Source organism: Lampetra fluviatilis, chromosome 67 (genome assembly GCF_964198595.1).
Source record: "Lampetra fluviatilis chromosome 67, kcLamFluv1.1, whole genome shotgun sequence".
In the NCBI taxonomy this organism is placed as follows: domain Eukaryota; kingdom Metazoa; phylum Chordata; class Hyperoartia; order Petromyzontiformes; family Petromyzontidae; genus Lampetra; species Lampetra fluviatilis.
The window spans coordinates 5,060,012-5,077,511 of record NC_136341.1 but is presented as its reverse complement, the minus strand read 5'-3'; the positions used below and the strand labels follow the sequence as shown (position 1 = coordinate 5,077,511).

Genomic DNA, 17,500 nt, shown 5'->3' with positions numbered 1-17,500 from the left:
CCACAACAACCACAATCACCACCATCATCATCACCACCACAACCACAATCACCACCACCATCATCACCACCACAACCACAATCAGCACCATCATCATCACCACCACAACCACAATCACCACCATCATCATCACCACCACAACCACAATCAGCACCATCATCACAATCACCATCACAATCATCACCACAACAGCCACAATCACCACCATCATCACCACCACAACAACCACAATCACCACCACAACCACAATCACCACCACCATCACAATCATCACCACAACAACCACAATCACCACCATCATCATCACCACAACAACCACAATCACCACCACAACCACAATTACCACCACCATTACAATCATCACCACAACAACCACAATCACCACCATCATCATCACCACCACAACCACAATCACCACCATCATCATCACCACCACAACCACAATCACCACCATCATCACCACCACAACAACCACAATTACCACCACCACCATCACCACAATCACCATCACAATCATCACCACAACAACCACAATCACCACCATCATCATCACCACCACAACCACAATCAGCACCATCATCACAATCACCATCACAATCATCACCACAACAGCCACAATCACCACCATCATCACCACCACAACAACCACAATCACCACCATCATCACCACCATCACAACCACAATCACCACCATCATCATCACCACCACAACCACAATCACACCATCATCACCACCATCACAACCACAATCACCACCATCATCATCACCACCACAACCACAATCATCACCACAACAACCACAATTACCACCACCACAACCACAATCACCACCATCATCATCACAATCACCATCACAATCACAATCACCACCATCATCACCACCACAACAACCACAATCACCACCACAACAACCACGACAACCACCACCATCATCACGACCACCTCAATCACAATCACACCAACCACCACCAAAACAACCACAATCACCACTATATACACTATCACCACCACAACCACAATCACCATTATATGGTGGTGAGTGTGGGTGAGTGTGGGTGGGTGAGTGGTCTTGGTGAGTGGTGTTGGTGAGTGGTGGTGGTGAGTGGTGGTGGTGAGTGGTGGTGAGTGGTGGTGAGTGATGGTGAGTGGTGGTGGTGAGTGGTGGTGAGTGGTGGTAGTGAGTGGTGGTGCTAGTGAGTGGTGATGGTGAGTAGTGGTGGTGAGTGATGGTGAGTGATGGTGAGTGGTGGTGAGTGGTGGTGAGTGGTGGTGGTGAGTGGTGGTAGTGAGTGGTGGTGCTAGTGAGTGGTGATGGTGAGTAGTGGTGGTGAGTGATGGTGAGTGATGGTGAGTGGTGGTGAGTGGTGGTGAGTGGTGGTGGTGAGTGGTGGTAGTGAGTGGTAGTGAGTGGTGGTGGTGAGTGGTGGTGGTGAGTGGTGGTGAGTGGTGGGGGTGAGTGGTGGGGGTGAGTGGTGGTGAGTGGTGGTGGTGAGTGGTGGTGAGTGGTGGTGGTGAGTGGTGGTGAGTGGTGGTGGTGAGTGGTGGTGAGTGGTGGGGGTGAGTGGTGGGGGTGAGTGGTGGTGAGTGGTGGTGGTGAGTGGTGGTGAGTGGTGGTGGTGAGTGGTGGGGGTGAGTGGTGGGGGTGAGTGGTGGTGAGTGGTGGTGGTGAGTGGTGGTGAGTGGTGGGGGTGAGTGGTGGGGGTGAGTGGTGGTGAGTGGTGGTGGTGAGTGGTGGTGAGTGGTGGTGGTGAGTGGTGGGGGTGAGTGGTGGTGAGTGGTGGTGGTGAGTGGTGGTGAGTGGTGGGGGTGAGTGGTGGGGGTGAGTGGTGGGGGTGAGTGGTAGTGAGTGGTGGTGGTGAGTGGTGAGTGGTGGTGGTGAGTGGTGGTGGTGAGTGGTGGTGAGTGGTGGTGAGTGATGGTGAGTGGTGGTGAGTGGTGGTGGTGAGTGATGGTGAGTGGTGCTAGTGAGTGGTGGTGGTGAGTGGTGATGGTGAGTGGTGATGGTGAGTGATGGTGAGTGGTGGTGAGTGGTGGTGAGTGGTGGTGGTGAGTGGTGGTGAGTGGTGGTGCTAGTGAGTGGTGATGGTGAGTAGTGGTGAGTGATGGTGAGTGATGGTGAGTGGTAGTGAGTGGTAGTGAGTGGTGGTGGTGAGTGGTGGTGAGTGGTGGTGAGTGGTGGTGGTGAGTGGTGGGGGTGAGTGGTAGTGAGTGGTGGTGGTGAGTGGTGGTGAGTGGTGGGGGTGAGTGGTAGTGAGTGGTGGTGAGTGGTGGTGGTGAGTGGTGGGGGTGAGTGGTAGTGAGTGGTGGTGGTGAGTGGTGGTGGTGAGTGGTGGTGGTGAGTGGTGGTGAGTGGTGGGGGTGAGTGGTGGTGAGTGGTGGTGGTGAGTGGTGGTGGTGAGTGGTGGTGAGTGGTGGGGGTGAGTGGTGGTGAGTGGTGGTGGTGAGTGGTGGTGGTGAGTGGTGGTGAGTGGTGGGGGTGAGTGGTGGTGAGTGGTGGTGGTGAGTGGTGGTGGTGAGTGGTGGTGAGTGGTGGGGGTGAGTGGTGGTGAGTGGTGGTGGTGAGTGGTGGGGGTGAGTGGTGGTGAGTGGTGGTGGTGAGTGGTGGTAGTGAGTGGTAGTGAGTGGTGGTGGTGAGTGGTGGGGGTGAGTGGTGGTGAGTGGTGGTGGTGAGTGGTGGTGAGTGGTGGGGGTGAGTGGTGGGGGTGAGTGGTGGTGAGTGGTGGTGGTGAGTGGTGGTGAGTGGTGGTGCTAGTGAGTGGTGATGGTGAGTAGTGGTGGTGAGTGATGGTGAGTGGTGGTGAGTGGTGGTGGTGAGTGGTGGGGGTGAGTGGTGGGGGTGAGTGGTGGGGGGTGAGTGGTGGTGAGTGGTGGTGGTGAGTGGTGGTGGTGAGTGGTGGGGGTGAGTGGTGGGGGTGAGTGGTGGTGAGTGGTGGTGGTGAGTGGTGGTGAGTGGTGGTGGTGAGTGGTGGGGGTGAGTGGTAGTGAGTGGTGGTGGTGAGTGGTGGTGGTGAGTGGTGGTGGTGAGTGGTGGTGAGTGGTGGTGAGTGATGGTGAGTGGTGGTGAGTGGTGGTGGTGAGTGATGGTGAGTGGTGCTAGTGAGTGGTGGTGGTGAGTGGTGATGGTGAGTGGTGATGGTGAGTGATGGTGAGTGGTGGTGAGTGGTGGTGAGTGGTGGTGGTGAGTGGTGGTGGTGAGTGGTGGTGAGTGGTGGTGGTGAGTGGTGGTGGTGAGTGGTGGTGGTGAGTGGTGGTGAGTGGTGGTGGTGAGTGGTGGTGGTGAGTGGTGGTGGTGAGTGGTGGTGGTGAGTGGTGGGGGTGAGTGGTAGTGAGTGGTGGTGAGTGGTGGGGGTGAGTGGTAGTGAGTGGTGGTGAGTGGTGGTGGTGAGTGGTGGTGGTGAGTGGTGGGGGTGAGTGGTGGGGGTGAGTGGTGGGGGTGAGTGGTGGTGAGTGGTGGGGGTGAGTGGTGGGGGTGAGTGGTGGTGAGTGGTGGTGGTGAGTGGTGGGGGTGAGTGGTGGGGGTGAGTGGTGGGGGTGAGTGGTAGTGAGTGGTGGAGGTGAGTGGTGGTGGTGAGTGGTGGTGGTGAGTGGTGGTGGTGAGTGGTGGTGAGTGGTGGTGAGTGATGGTGAGTGGTGGTGAGTGGTGGTGGTGAGTGATGGTGAGTGGTGCTAGTGAGTGGTGGTGGTGAGTGGTGTGGTGAGTGGTGATGGTGAGTGATGGTGAGTGGTGGTGAGTGGTGGTGGTGAGTGGTGGTGGTGAGTGGTGGTGGTGAGTGGTGGTGGTGAGTGGTGGTGAGTGGTGGTGGTGAGTGGTGGTGGTGAGTGGTGGTGGTGAGTGGTGGGGGTGAGTGGTAGTGAGTGGTGGTGAGTGGTGGGGGTGAGTGGTAGTGAGTGGTGGTGAGTGGTGGTGGTGAGTGGTGGTGGTGAGTGGTGGGGGTGAGTGGTGGGGGTGAGTGGTGGGGGTGAGTGGTGGTGAGTGGTGGGGGTGAGTGGTGGTGGTGAGTGGTGGTGGTGAGTGGTGGTGGTGAGTGGTGGGGGTGAGTGGTAGTGAGTGGTGGTGAGTGGTGGGGGTGAGTGGTAGTGAGTGGTGGTGAGTGGTGGTGGTGAGTGGTGGTGGTGAGTGGTGGTGGTGAGTGGTGGGGGTGAGTGGTGGTGGTGAGTGGTGGTGAGTGGTGGGGGTGAGTGGTGGGGGTGAGTGGTGGTGAGTGGTGGTGGTGAGTGGTGGTGGTGAGTGGTGGGGGTGAGTGGTGGGGGTGAGTGGTGGTGAGTGGTGGGGGTGAGTGGTGGTGAGTGGTGGTGGTGAGTATGGGTGAGTGGTGGTGGTGAGTAGTGGTGGTGAGTGGTGGTGGTGGTGAGTGGTGGTGGTGGTGAGTGGTGGTGAGTGGTGGTGAGTGGTGGTGATGGTGAGTGATGGTGAGTGTTTGGTGGTGAGTGGTGGTGATTGGTGGTGAGTGATGATGAGTGGTGGTGGGTGGTGGTGGTGAGTGGTGGTGAGTGGTGAGTAGTGGTGAGTGGTGGTGAGTGATGGTGAGTGGTGGTGAGTGGTGGCGAGTGGTGGCGAGTGGTGGTGAGTGGTGGTGGTGAGTGGTGGTGAGTGGTGGTGAGTGATGGTGAGTGGTGGTGAGTGGTGGCGAGTGGTGGCGAGTGGTGGTGAGTGGTGGTGGTGAGTGGTGGTGGTGAGTGGTGGTGGTGAGTGGTGGTGAGTGGTGGTGAGTGGTGAGTGGTGGTGAGTGGTGAGTGGTGGTGAGTGGTGGTGGTGAGTGTGGTGGTGGTGGTGAGTGGTGGTGGTGAGTGGTGGTGGTGAGTGGTGGTGGTGAGTGGTGAGTGGTGGTGAGTGGTGGTGGTGGTGAGTGGTGGTGGTGAGTGGTGGTGGTGAGTGGTGGTGAGTGGTGGTGAGTGATGGTGAGTGGTGGTGGTGAGTGGTGGTGGTGGTGGTGAGTGGTGAGTGGTGGTGAGTGATGGTGAGTGGTGGTGGTGAGTGGTGAGTGGTGGTGATGAGTGGTGGTGAGTGGTGGTGAGTGGTGGTGGTGAGTGGTGGTGGTGAGTGGTGGTGGTGAGTGGTGATGGTGAGTGGTGGTGGTGGTGGTGGTGAGTGGTGGTGGTGAGTGGTGGTGGTGAGTGATGGTGAGTGGTGGTGGTGAGTGGTGGTGGTGGTGAGTGGTGGTGGTGGTGAGTGGTGGTGAGTGGTGGTGGTGAGTGGTGGTGGTGAGTGGTGGTGGTGAGTGGTGGTGGTGAGTGGTGAGTGGTGGTGGTGGGTGATGGTGAGTGGTGGTGGTGGTGAGTGGTGGTGGTGAGTGGTGGTGGTGAGTGGTGGTGGTGAGTGGTGGTGGTGAGTGGTGGTGGTGAGTGGTGGTGGTGAGTGGTGTTACCATTGCTTGCTCAATCTTTTGGTCGATGGACACTGCACCAAGTCCTGCCGATCTGAGAACCACAACCACCACCACAATCAACCACAACCAACCACAATCAACCACAACCAACCACAATCAATCACAACTACCACCACCACCACAATCAACAACCACCACCACAACCAACCACCACAACTACATTCAACCATGTTTATTTACTACAACTACGATCAATAATTTACAGAGACCCACAGACTCACACAGAGACCCATAGACTCACACAGAGACCCATAGACTCACACAGAGACCCATAGACTCACACAGAGACCCATAGACTCACACAGAGGCCCATAGACTCACACAGAGACCCATAGACTCACACAGAGACCCATAGACTCACACAGAGGCCCACAGACTCACACAGAGACCCATAGACTCACACAGAGACCCATAGACTCACACAGAGACCCATAGACTCACACAGAGACCCATAGACTCACACAGAGACCCACAGACTCACACAGAGACCCACAGACTCACACAGAGACCCATAGACTCACACAGAGACCCATAGACTCACATAGAGACCCACAGACTCACACAGAGACCCACAGACTCACACAGAGACCCATAGACTCACACAGACCCATAGACTCACACAGACCCATAGACTCACACAGAGACCCATAGACTCACACAGAGACCCATAGACTCACACAGAGACCCATAAACTCACACAGAGACCCATAGACTCACACAGAGGCCCACAGACTCACACAGAGACCCATAGACTCACACAGAAACCCATAGACTCACACAGAGACCCACAGACTCACACAGAGACCCATAGGCTCACACAGAGACCCACATACTCACACAGAGACCCATAGGCTCGCACAGAGACCCACAGACTCACACAGAGACCCATAGACTCACACAGAGACCCATAGGCTCTCACAGAGACCCACAGACTCACACAGAGACCCATAGACTCAAACAGAGACCCATAGACTCAAACACAGACCCATAGACTCACACAGAGACCCATAGGCTCGCACAGAGACCCACAGACTCACACAGAGACCCATAGACTCACACAGAGACCCACATACTCACACAGAGACCCATAGACTCACACAGAGACCCACAGACTCAAACAGAGACCCATAGAGTCACACAGAGACCCATAGACTCACACAGAGACCCATAGACTCACACAGAGACCCATAGACTCACACAGAGACCCACAGACTCAAACAGAGACCCATAGAGTCACACAGAGACCCATAGACTCACACAGAGACCCATAGACTCACACAGAGATCCATAGGCTCGCACAGAGACCCACAGACTCACACAGAGATCCACAGACTCACACAGAGACCCACTGACGGCCTTCATAGGTGCTCGCTAACAGCACTTGCCCCTACAGTCTGTTAAGGCTATATGGGGGGTCTTTGTATGTCAGTGTGTATGTAATGCAGTAAGTGAATGTGAGTGTGTATGTGTGGATGTGTGTAAGTGAATGTGAGTGTGTATGTGTGTGTATGTGTGTGTATGTGTGTATGTGTGTGTATGTGTGTATGTGTGTGTGTGTATGTGTGTGTGTGTGTAATGAGGTGAGTGATTGTCAGTGTGTGTATGTGTGTAAGTGTGTGTATGTATGTGTGTATGTGTGTGTGTGTATGTGTGTGTGTGTAAGTGTGTGTATGTGTGTATGTGTGTGTGTGTGTCAGTATGTGTGTGTCAGTATGTGTGTGTGAGTATGTAGTGTGTGTATGTGTGAGTGTGTGACTATGTGTGTGTATGTGTGTGTGTATGTGAGTGTGTGTAAGTGTGTGTATGTGTGTATGTGTGTGTGTGTATGTGTGTGTGTAATGAAGTGAGTGATTGTGAGTGTGTGTATGTGTGTGTATGTGAGTGTGTGTGTATGTGCGTGTATGTGTGTGTGTATGTGTGTGTATGTGTGTATGTGAGTGTATGAGTGTGTGTATGTGTGTGTATGTGTGTATGTGAGTGTATGTTGTGTATGTGTGTATGTGAGTGTATGTGTGTATGTGTGTGTGTGTATGTGAGTGTGTGTATGTGTGTATGTGAGTGTATGTGTGTATGTGTGTATGTGTGTATGTGAGTGTATGAGTGTGTGTGTGTATGTGTGTGTGTATGTGGTGTGAGTGTGTGTGTATGTGTGTATGTGTGTATGTGTGTGTATGTGTGTATGTGTGTGTGTGTGTATGTGAGTGTGTGTATGTATGTGTGTGTATGTGTGTGTGTATGTGAGTGTGTGTATGTGTAGTGTGAGTGTATGTGAGTGTGTGTATGTGAGTGTGTGTATGTGAGTGTGTGTATGTGAGTGTGTGTATGTATGTGTGTGTATTGTGTGTGTATGTGTGTGTATGTGAGTGTGTGTATGTGTGTGTATGTGTGTGTGTGTATGTGAGTGTATGTGTGTGTGTGTATTGTGAGTGTGTGATGTATGTGTGTATGTGTGTGTGTATGTATGTGTGTATGTGTGTGAGTGTGTGTATGTGTGTGTATGTGTATGTGTATGTGTGTATGTGTGTGATGTGTGTGTGTGTATGTGAGTGTATGTGTGTGTGTGTGTATGTGAGTGTATGTGTGTGTGTGTGTATGTGTGTGTGTTGTAGTGTGTGTATGTGTGTGTGTATGTGAGTGTATGTGTGTGTGTATGTGAGTGTGTGTGTGTGTGTGTGTGTATGTGGTGTGTGTATGTGTGTATGTGTGTGTGTGTATGTGAGTGTATGTGTGTGTGTGTATGTGTGTGTGTGTGTATGTGTGTGTATGTGTGTGTATGTGTGTATGTGTGATGTGTGTGTTGTGTGTGTGTATGTGTGTATGTGTGTGTATGTGTGTATGTGAGTGTATGTGTGTGTGTGTGTATGTGAGTGTATGTGTGTGTGTATGTGTGTATGTGTGTGTATGTGAGTGTATGTGTGTGTGTGTGTATGTGAGTGTATGTGTGTGTGTATGTGTGTATGTGTGTGTATGTGAGTGTATGTGTGTGTGTGTGTATGTGAGTGTATGTGTGTATGTGTGTATGTGAGTGTATGTGTCTGTGTGTGTATGTGTGTGTATGTGTGTATGTGTGTGTGTGTGTATGTGTGTATGTGAGTGTATGTGTGTGTGTGTGTATGTGAGTGTATGTGTGTGTGTGTGTATGTGAGTGTATGTGTGTATGTGTGTATGTGAGTGTATGTGTGTGTGTGTGTATGTGAGTGTATGTGTGTGTGTGTGTATGTGAGTGTATGTGTGTGTGTGAGTGTATGTGTGAGTGTATGTGTGTATGTGTGTGTATGTGTGTATGTGAGTGTATGTGTGTGTGTGTGTATGTGAGTGTATGTGTGTGTGTAATGAAGTGAGTGATTGTAAGTTCTGGCCTCACCTCCCCCGTGTAATTTCATCCCGACACAGGAGTTGGTGTTCAACAACTCACAACAACAACTCACACACACAGACAAAGCTCCCCCGTGTAGCCTCAACAGACTGCCGGGGCAAGTGCTGTTAGTAGCGAGTAGCAGCAGCACCTATGAAGGTAGACACAGACAAAGGTCCCCCGTGTAGCCTCTACAGACTGTAGGGGCAAGTGCTGTTAGCGAGCACCTATGAAGGCTACCGGCACTGTGACACACGAGGGGGTGGGTGGCCAGCACCACGCCCGGCCGCCTTTGTCTCCCCAGTGGCGATGATCACACACACACACGCACTGTGTCTCTGTGACACAGCGTGCCAGTGTGTTTCACATGCGTGCTGTGAGGGCGTCCTTGTTTGCATTTTGCTGGCAGGCTCGTACGTTGACACATACACACGCGTACACACTCACCCACCTACTCACTCATCCATTCATTCATTCACTCACTCACCCACTCATTCACTCGCCTACCTACTCACTCACCCACTCATTCACTCACTCACCCACTCACCCACTCACCCACTCACCCACTCATTCACTCACCCATCCACCCACCCATCCACTCACCCACCTACTCACTCACCCAACCACCCACTCATCCACTCACCCACCCTACTCACTCACTCACTCACCCATCCACCCCACTCACTCACCCATCCACCCACTCATTCACTCACCCACCTACTCACTCATCCACTCATTCACTCACCTAACCACTCAATTACTCACCCACCTACTCACACACTCACCCACCTATTCACTCATTCACTCACCCATCCACTAATTTCCTCACCCACCTACTCACTCACCCACTCAGTCACTCACCCACCTACTTATTCATTCACCCACCCCTCTAACCAACTCACCCACCCACACCCTCACAAACTCACTCACCAACTCACCCCTCACCCACCAACTCACTCACCAACTCATTCACCAACTCACCCACCAACTCACCCACCAACTCACTCGCCAACTCACCCACCAACTCACTCACCAACTCACTCACCAACTCACCCACTAACTCACCCACTTCTCTCACCAACTCACTCACCCACACTCACCCACCTCTCTCACCAACTCACTCACCCACCAACCCACCAACTCACCCCCTCACTCACCCACCAACTCACCCCTCCACCCCGTCACTCACCCACCAACTCACACACCAACTCACCCACTTCTCTCACCAACTCACTCACCCACTCTCCACCACCCACCAACCCACCTCGCTCACCAACTCACTCACTCACCCACCAACCCACCCCCTCACTCACCCACCAACTCACCCCTCCACCCGTCACTCACCAACTCACCCACCAACTCACCCACCAACTCACCCACCAACTCACCCACCAACTCACCCACCAACTCACCTCTCACCCACCAACTCACCCACCCACTCACCCCTCCACCCCGTCACTCACCAACTCACCCACCAACTCACCCACCAACTCACCCACCAACTCACCCACCCCTCTCACCAACTGACCCCTCTCTCACCCCTCACTCACCAACTCACTCACCCACCCCTCTCACCAACTCACCCACCAACTCACCCACTCTCTCACCAACTCACTCACCCACTCTCCACCACCCACCAACCCACCTCTCTCACCAACTCACTCACCCACCAACTCACCCCCTCACTCACCCACCAACCCACCAACTCACCCCCTCACTCACCCACCAACTAACCCCTCCACCCCGTCACTCACCAACTCACCCACCAACTCACCCACCCTCTCTCACCCCTCACCCACCAACTCACCCCTCCATCCCGTCACTCACCCACCAACTCACCCACCAACTCACTCACCCTCTCTCACCCCTCACCCACCCACTCACCCCTCCACCCCGTCACTCACCCACCAACTCACCCCTCACCCACCAACTCACCCACCAACTCACTCACCCCCTCACCCACCAACTCACCCACCCACCAACTCACCCACCCACTCACCCCCTCACTCACCCACCAACTCACCCCTCACCCACCAACTCACCCCTCACCCACCAACTCACCCACCAACTCACTCACCCCCTCACCCACCAACTCACCCCCTCACCCACCAACTCACCCACCAACTCACCCACCCCTCTCACCAACTGACCCCTCTCTCACCCCTCACTCACCAACTCACTCACCCACCCCTCTCACCAACTCACCCACCAACTCACCCACCAACTCACCCCTCCACCCGTCACTCACCAACTCACCCACCAACTCACCCACCAACTCACCCACCAGCTCACCCACCAACTCACCCACCAACTAACCTCTCACCCACCAACTCACCCACCCACTCACCCACCCACTCACCCCATCACTCACCAACTCACCCACCAACTCACCCACCCCTCTCACCAACTGACCCCTCTCTCACCCCTCACTCACCAACTCACTCACCCACCCCTCTCACCAACTCACCCACCAACTCTCCACCACCCACCAACCCACCTCTCTCACCAACTCACTCACCCACCAACCCACCAACTCACCCCCTCACTCACCCACCAACTCACCCCTCCACCCCGTCACTCACCAACTCACCCACCAACTCACCCACCCACTCACCCACCAACTCACCCCTCACTCACCCACTCACCCCTCACCCACCAACTCACCCACCCACTCACCCCTCACCCACCAACTCACCCACCCACTCACCCACCAACTCACCCCCTCACTCACCCACCAACTCACCCCTCCACCCCGTCACTCACCAACTCACCCACTAACTCACCCACCCACTCACCCACCAACTCACCCCCTCACTCACCCACTCACCCCTCACCCACCAACTCACCCACCCACTCACCCACCAACTCACCCCTCACTCACCCACCCACTCACCCCTCACCCACCCACCCACTCACCCCTCACCCACCAACTCACCCCTCACTCACCCACCCACTCACCCCTCACCCACCCACCCACTCACCCCTCACCCACCCACTCACCCCTCACCCACCAACTCACTCACCCACTCACCCCATCACTCACTCACCAACTCACCGCTCACCCACCCACTCACCCCGTCACTCACCAACTCACCCACCAACTCACCCACCCACTCACCCCTCACTCACCCACTCACCCCTCACCCACCAACTCACCCACCCACTCACCCCTCACCCACCAACTCACCCACCAACTCATCGCTCACCCACCCACTCACCCCTCACCCACCAACTCACTCACCCACTCACCCCATCACTCACCCACCAACTCACCGCTCACCCACCCACTCACCCCTCACCCACCCACCCACTCACCGGGGCCCGCTCTCCCTGGCTCCACGGGGGGACCCCAGACCCCCGAGTGTTGCCGGGGGTGACAAGGGGGTCACGGACCCCCCAGGGAACACAAACACCTCGCTGGGGGTCCCCCCCTTCAGCTGCAGCGGCGCAGGACGTCGCCTCTGGCTCAGGGTCCCCTTGGCGAGGGGGTCTAGGGTCCCCTTGGTGAGGGGGTCCAGGGTCCCCTTGGTGAGGGGGTCCAGGGTCCTCTTGAAGAGGGGGTCCAGGGTGTCTTTGGCGAGGGGGTCCAGGGTCCTCTTGAAGAGGGGGTCCAGGGTCCCCTTGGTGAGGGGGTCCAGGGTCCCCTTGGCGAGGGGGTCTTTAAGAGTAGGGGGGTCACAGAGACCCCAGCGGGGTCCAGGGGGGGGCTGCGAGGGATGTGGGGGGAGGGGACAGGCGGTCACTGATGATGATGTAGCTGATGTTGATGTAGCTGATGATGATGATGTAGCTGATGATGATGATGTTGTAGCTGATGATGATGTAGCTGATGATGATGATGTAGATGATGATGATGTTGATGATGTTGATGTAGCTGCTGATGATGATGATGTAGCTGCTGCTGATGATGATGTAGCTGATGCTGATGTAGCTGATGATGATGACGATGTAGCTGATGATGATGTTGATGTAGCTGCTGATGATGATGATGTAGCTGCTGATGATGATGTAGCTGATGCTGATGTAGCTGATGATGATGACGATGTAGCTGATGATGATGATGTAGCTGCTGCTGATGATGATGATGTAGCTGCTGATGATGATGTAGCTGATGCTGATGTAGCTGATGATGATGACGATGTAGCGATGACGATGTAGCTGATGATGATGATGTAGCTGATGATGATGTAGCTGATGCTGATGTAGCTGATGATGATGATGACGATGTAGCTGATGATGATGTAGCTGATGATGATGATGACGATGTAGCTGATGATGATGTAGCTGATGATGATGTAGCTGATGATGATGTTGATGTAGCTGCTGATGATGATGATGTAGCTGCTGATGATGTAGCTGATGATGATGATGTAGCTGATGATGATGATATGGGAGTTGCAGTGGTTGTGGAAGTTGTTGTCGTGGTGGTTGATGTGGTTTGTGGTAGTGGTTGAAGTGGTGGTGGTTGTTGAGGTTGTTGTTGAAGTGGTGGTGGTTGTTGAGGTTGTTGTTGTAGTGGTGTTGGTTGTGGTTGTTGTTGAAGTAGTTGTGTAGGTTGATGTGGTGGTGGTTGTTGAGGTGGTTGTTGAAGTGATGGTGGTGGTTGTTGAGGTCGTTGTTGAAGTGGTGGTGGTTGTTGAGGTTGTTGTTGAAGTGGTTGTTGAGGTCGTTGTTGAAGTGGTGGTGGTTGTTGTTGAAGTGGTGGTGATTGTTGTTGAAGTGGTGGTTGTTGAGGTTGTTGTTGTTGTAGTGGTGTTGGTTGTGGTTGTTGTTGAAGTAGTTGTGTAGGTTGATGTGGTGGTGGTTGTTGAGGTGGTTGTTGAAGTGATGGTGGTGGTTGTTGAGGTCGTTGTTGAAGTGGTGGTGGTTGTTGAGGTTGTTGTTGAAGTGGTTGTTGAGGTCGTTGTTGAAGTGGTGGTGGTTGTTGTTGAAGTGGTGGTGGTTGTTGAGGTTGTTGTTGAAGTGGTTGTTGAGGTCGTTGTTGAAGTGGTGGTGGTTGTTGAGGTTGTTGAGGTCGTTGTTTAAGTGGTTGTTGAGGTCGTTGTTGAAGTGGTGGTGGTTGTTGAGGTTGTTGTTTAAGTGGTGGTGATTGTTGTTGAAGTGGTGGTTGTTGTGGTGGTTGAGGTCGTTGTGGTGGTGGTGGTTGTTGTGGTTGTTGTGGTTGTTGCTGTGCCTCTCTCTCGCTGAACTCCACGCACGCCCACCGCCCTCTCCTCCCCGTGGTGGTTGTTGTTGTTGTTGCTGCTGCTGTGGTTGTTGTTGTTGTTGTCGAGTCGAGGCGAACGACGCGGAAGAGGCGAGCAGACGAGGTGTGGGGGGGGGCAGCCGACGAGAGGTCTCCCATGACCCCTCCCCTCATCATCATCATCAGCAGCAGCTGGTAGACCACGTGGTGGTGGTGGTGGGGGACCACGTGGTGGTGGTGGATCACGTGGTAGTGGTGGTGGTGGTGGACCACGTGGTGGTGGTGGTGGGGGACCACGTGGTGGTGGTGGTGGGGGACCACGTGGTGGTGGTGGTGGGGGACCACGTGGTGGTGGTGGTGGGGGACCACGTGGTGAGCACGTGACTCAGAGCGAGAGACGTGGATCCGTGCGAGTGGAGAGAGTGGAGAGTGAGTGAGTGGAGAGTGGAGAGTGAGTTGAGTGAGTTGAGAGTGGAGAGAGTGGAGAGTGAGTTGAGTGAGTTGAGAGTGGAGAGAGTTGAGAGTGGAGAGTGAGTGAGTGGAGAGAGAGTTGAGGGAGAGTTGAGTGAGTGAGTTGAGTGAGTTGAGAGTGGAGAGAGTGGAGAGAGTGAGTTGAGAGTGGAGAGTGAGTTGAGAGTGGAGAGTGAGTTGAGGGAGAGTTGAGTGAGTGAGTTGAGTGAGTTGAGAGTGGAGAGAGTGGAGAGAGTGAGTTGAGAGTGGAGAGTGAGTTGAGGGAGAGTTGAGTGAGTGAGTTGAGTGAGTTGAGAGTGGAGAGAGTGGAGAGAGTGAGTTGAGAGTGGAGAGTGAGTGAGTGGAGAGTGAGTTGAGGGAGAGTTGAGTGAGTGAGTTGAGTGAGTTGAGAGTGGAGAGAGTGGAGAGTGAGTTGAGAGTGGAGAGAGTGGAGAGTTGAGTGAGTTGAGAGTGGAGAGTGAGTGAGTGGAGAGAGAGTTGAGGGAGAGTTGAGTGAGTGAGTTGAGTGAGTTGAGAGTGGAGAGAGTGGAGAGAGTGAGTTGAGAGTGGAGAGTGAGTTGAGAGTGGAGAGTGAGTTGAGGGAGAGTTGAGTGAGTGAGTTGAGTGAGTTGAGAGTGGAGAGAGTGAGTTGAGAGTGGAGAGTGAGTTGAGGGAGAGTTGAGTGAGTGAGTTGAGTGAGTTGAGAGTGGAGAGAGTGGAGAGAGTGAGTTGAGAGTGGAGAGTGAGTGAGTGGAGAGTGAGTTGAGGAGAGTTGAGTGAGTGAGTTGAGTGTGTTGAGAGTGGAGAGAGTGGAGAGTGAGTTGAGAGTGGGGTGAGTGGAGAGTTGAGTGAGTTGAGAGTGGAGAGTGAGTGAGTGGAGAGAGAGTTGAGGGAGAGTTGAGTGAGTGAGTTGAGTGAGTTGAGAGTGGAGAGAGTGGAGAGAGTGAGTTGAGAGTGGAGAGTGAGTTGAGAGTGGAGAGTGAGTTGAGGGAGAGTTGAGTGAGTGAGTTGAGTGAGTTGAGAGTGGAGAGAGTGAGTTGAGAGTGGAGAGTGAGTTGAGGGAGTGTGAGTGAGTGAGTTGTGTGAGGTTGTGAGTGGGAGTGTGGAGTGAGTGAGTGTGAGTGGTGAGTGTGTGTGTGGTGGTGAGTGGTGAGGTTGGTGAGTGAGTTGAGTGAGTTGAGTGTGGTGTGTGTGGTGAGTGTGTGTGAGTGGAGAGTGGTGAGGTGGTGAGTTGAGTGGTGAGGGGTGTGAGTGGAGTGGAGTGGGAGTGTTGAGGGTGGTGAGTGAGTGGTTGGTGGTGGTTGAGAGTGGAGTGTGTGAGTTGTGTGGTGTGGTGAGGTGTGTTGTGGTGGTGAGTGGTGAGGTGTGGTTGGTGGTGGTGGTGGTGTGGTGAGTGGTGGAGTGTGGTGAGTGGGTGAGTGAGTGAGTGGGTGTGGGTGTGAGTGGTGGTGAGTGAGTTGTGGGTGGTGTGGTGTGGTGTGTGTTGAGTGGTGTGGGAGTGAGTGGTGAGAGTGTGTTGTGAGTGGTGTGTGAGTGAGTGGTGTTGGTGGTGAGTGGGGTGGAGGTGGTGGTGAGTGGAGTTGTGTGGTTGAGGGTGGTGGAGTGGGTGGTGGTTGGGGTGTGTTGAGTGTGTGAGTTGAGTGGTGAGGTGGTGGAGTGAGTGAGTGGTGGTGTGTGTTGAGGGTGAGTTGGTGAGTGGAGAGTGTGTTGAGGTGGGAGTGAGTTGAGGGAGTGTTGAGTGTGTGAGTTGAGTGAGTTGAGGGTGGAGTGGAGTGAGTGAGTTGAGAGTGGAGAGTGAGTGAGTGGTGAGTGAGTTGTGGGTGAGTTGAGTGAGTGTGTTGAGGTGGAGAGTGTGTGAGTGGAGTGTGGTTGAGGTGGTGGTGTGTGGTTGGTGAGTTGAGTGTGGGAGTGTGAGTGGAGGTGAGTTGAGGGGTGTTGGTGGTGAGTGGGTGGTGTGGGTGTGGGTGGTGGTGAGTGGTGGGGTGGTGTGGTGGTGGTGAGTGGTGAGTGAGTGTGTGGGTGGTGGTGGTGGGGTGAGTTGGGGTGGTGTGTGTGTGTGAGTGGTGGGTGTGGTTGGGTGTGGTGGTGGTGAGTTGTGGTGAGTGGTGGTGGGGTGTGTGGTGAGTGGTGAGTGAGTGGTGTGGAGGTGAGTTGGTGGTGAGTGGGTGGTGGGGTGAGTGGTTGGGTGGTGAGTGGGTGGTGGTGGTGTGGTGAGTGTGGTTGAGGGAGGTGGTGAGTGGTTGGAGTGGAGGTTGAGAGTGGGTGGGCTCCTGAGCTCTGGCGGGCAGTGTGGGTGGGTGGGTGTGGGTGGGTGGGTGTGGGTGGGTGGGTGTGGGTGGGTGGGGGTGGTCGCTGTTGTGACGATGCCCACCCCCACCACCCCACCCACCAGGGGGTGGTGAGTGTGTGAGTGTGTGAGTGTGTGTGTGAGTGTGTGTGTGAGTGTGTGTGTGAGTGTGTGTGTAGTGTGTGCGTGTGTGAGTGTGTGAGTGTGCGTGTGTGAGTGTGTGAGTGTGTGAGTGTGCGTGTGTGAGTGTGTGAGTGTGTCAGTGCGCATGAGTGTGCGTGTGTGAGTGTGTGAGTGTGTGAGTGTGTGTGTGTGAGTGTGCGTGTGTGTGTGTGTGTGAGTGTGTGAGTGTGCGCGAGTGTGTGCGTGTGTGAGTGTATGCGTGTGTGAGTGTGCGTATGTGTGTGCGTGTGTGAGTGTGTGTGAGTGTGCGTGTGTGAGTGTGTGCGAGTGTGAAAGTGAGTGTGTGTGAGAGTGAGCGTGTGTGAGTGAGTGTGTGAGTGTGCGCGCATCTGTGTTTTAATCAATTTGTTTCGTGAGGGTTTCTGCGTGTGTACGGATGAGTGTGCGTGCGTGTGAGAGTGCGTGTGTGTGTGTGTGAGTGTGTGCGACTGTGTGCATGTGAGTGTGCGTGTGTGTGTGTGAGTGTGTGCATGTGAGTGTGCGTTGTGTGCGTGTGTGAGTGTGTGCGAGTGTGCATGTGAGTGTGCGTGTGTGAGTGTGTGCGAGTGTGTGCATGTGAGTGTGCGTGTGTGCGTGTGTGAGTGTGTGCGAGTGTGTGCATGTGAGTGTGCGTGTGTGCGTGTGTGAGCGTGTGTGAGTGTGTGCGACTGTGT

At 54.4% G+C, this 17,500-nt stretch overlaps 1 protein-coding gene across 1 annotated transcript in view; it reads right to left on the bottom strand.

Moving 5' to 3' along the window:
• Positions 1-12,053: 12,053 nt before the first annotated feature.
• The window catches only part of LOC144952408 (mitogen-activated protein kinase kinase kinase kinase 4-like), a 172,565-nt gene continuing 167,118 nt past the window's right edge, over positions 12,054-17,500 (bottom strand). The window contains 1 exon segment of the mRNA XM_078882803.1: positions 12,054-12,338. Coding sequence (XP_078738929.1) covers positions 12,054-12,338 — 285 coding nt within the window.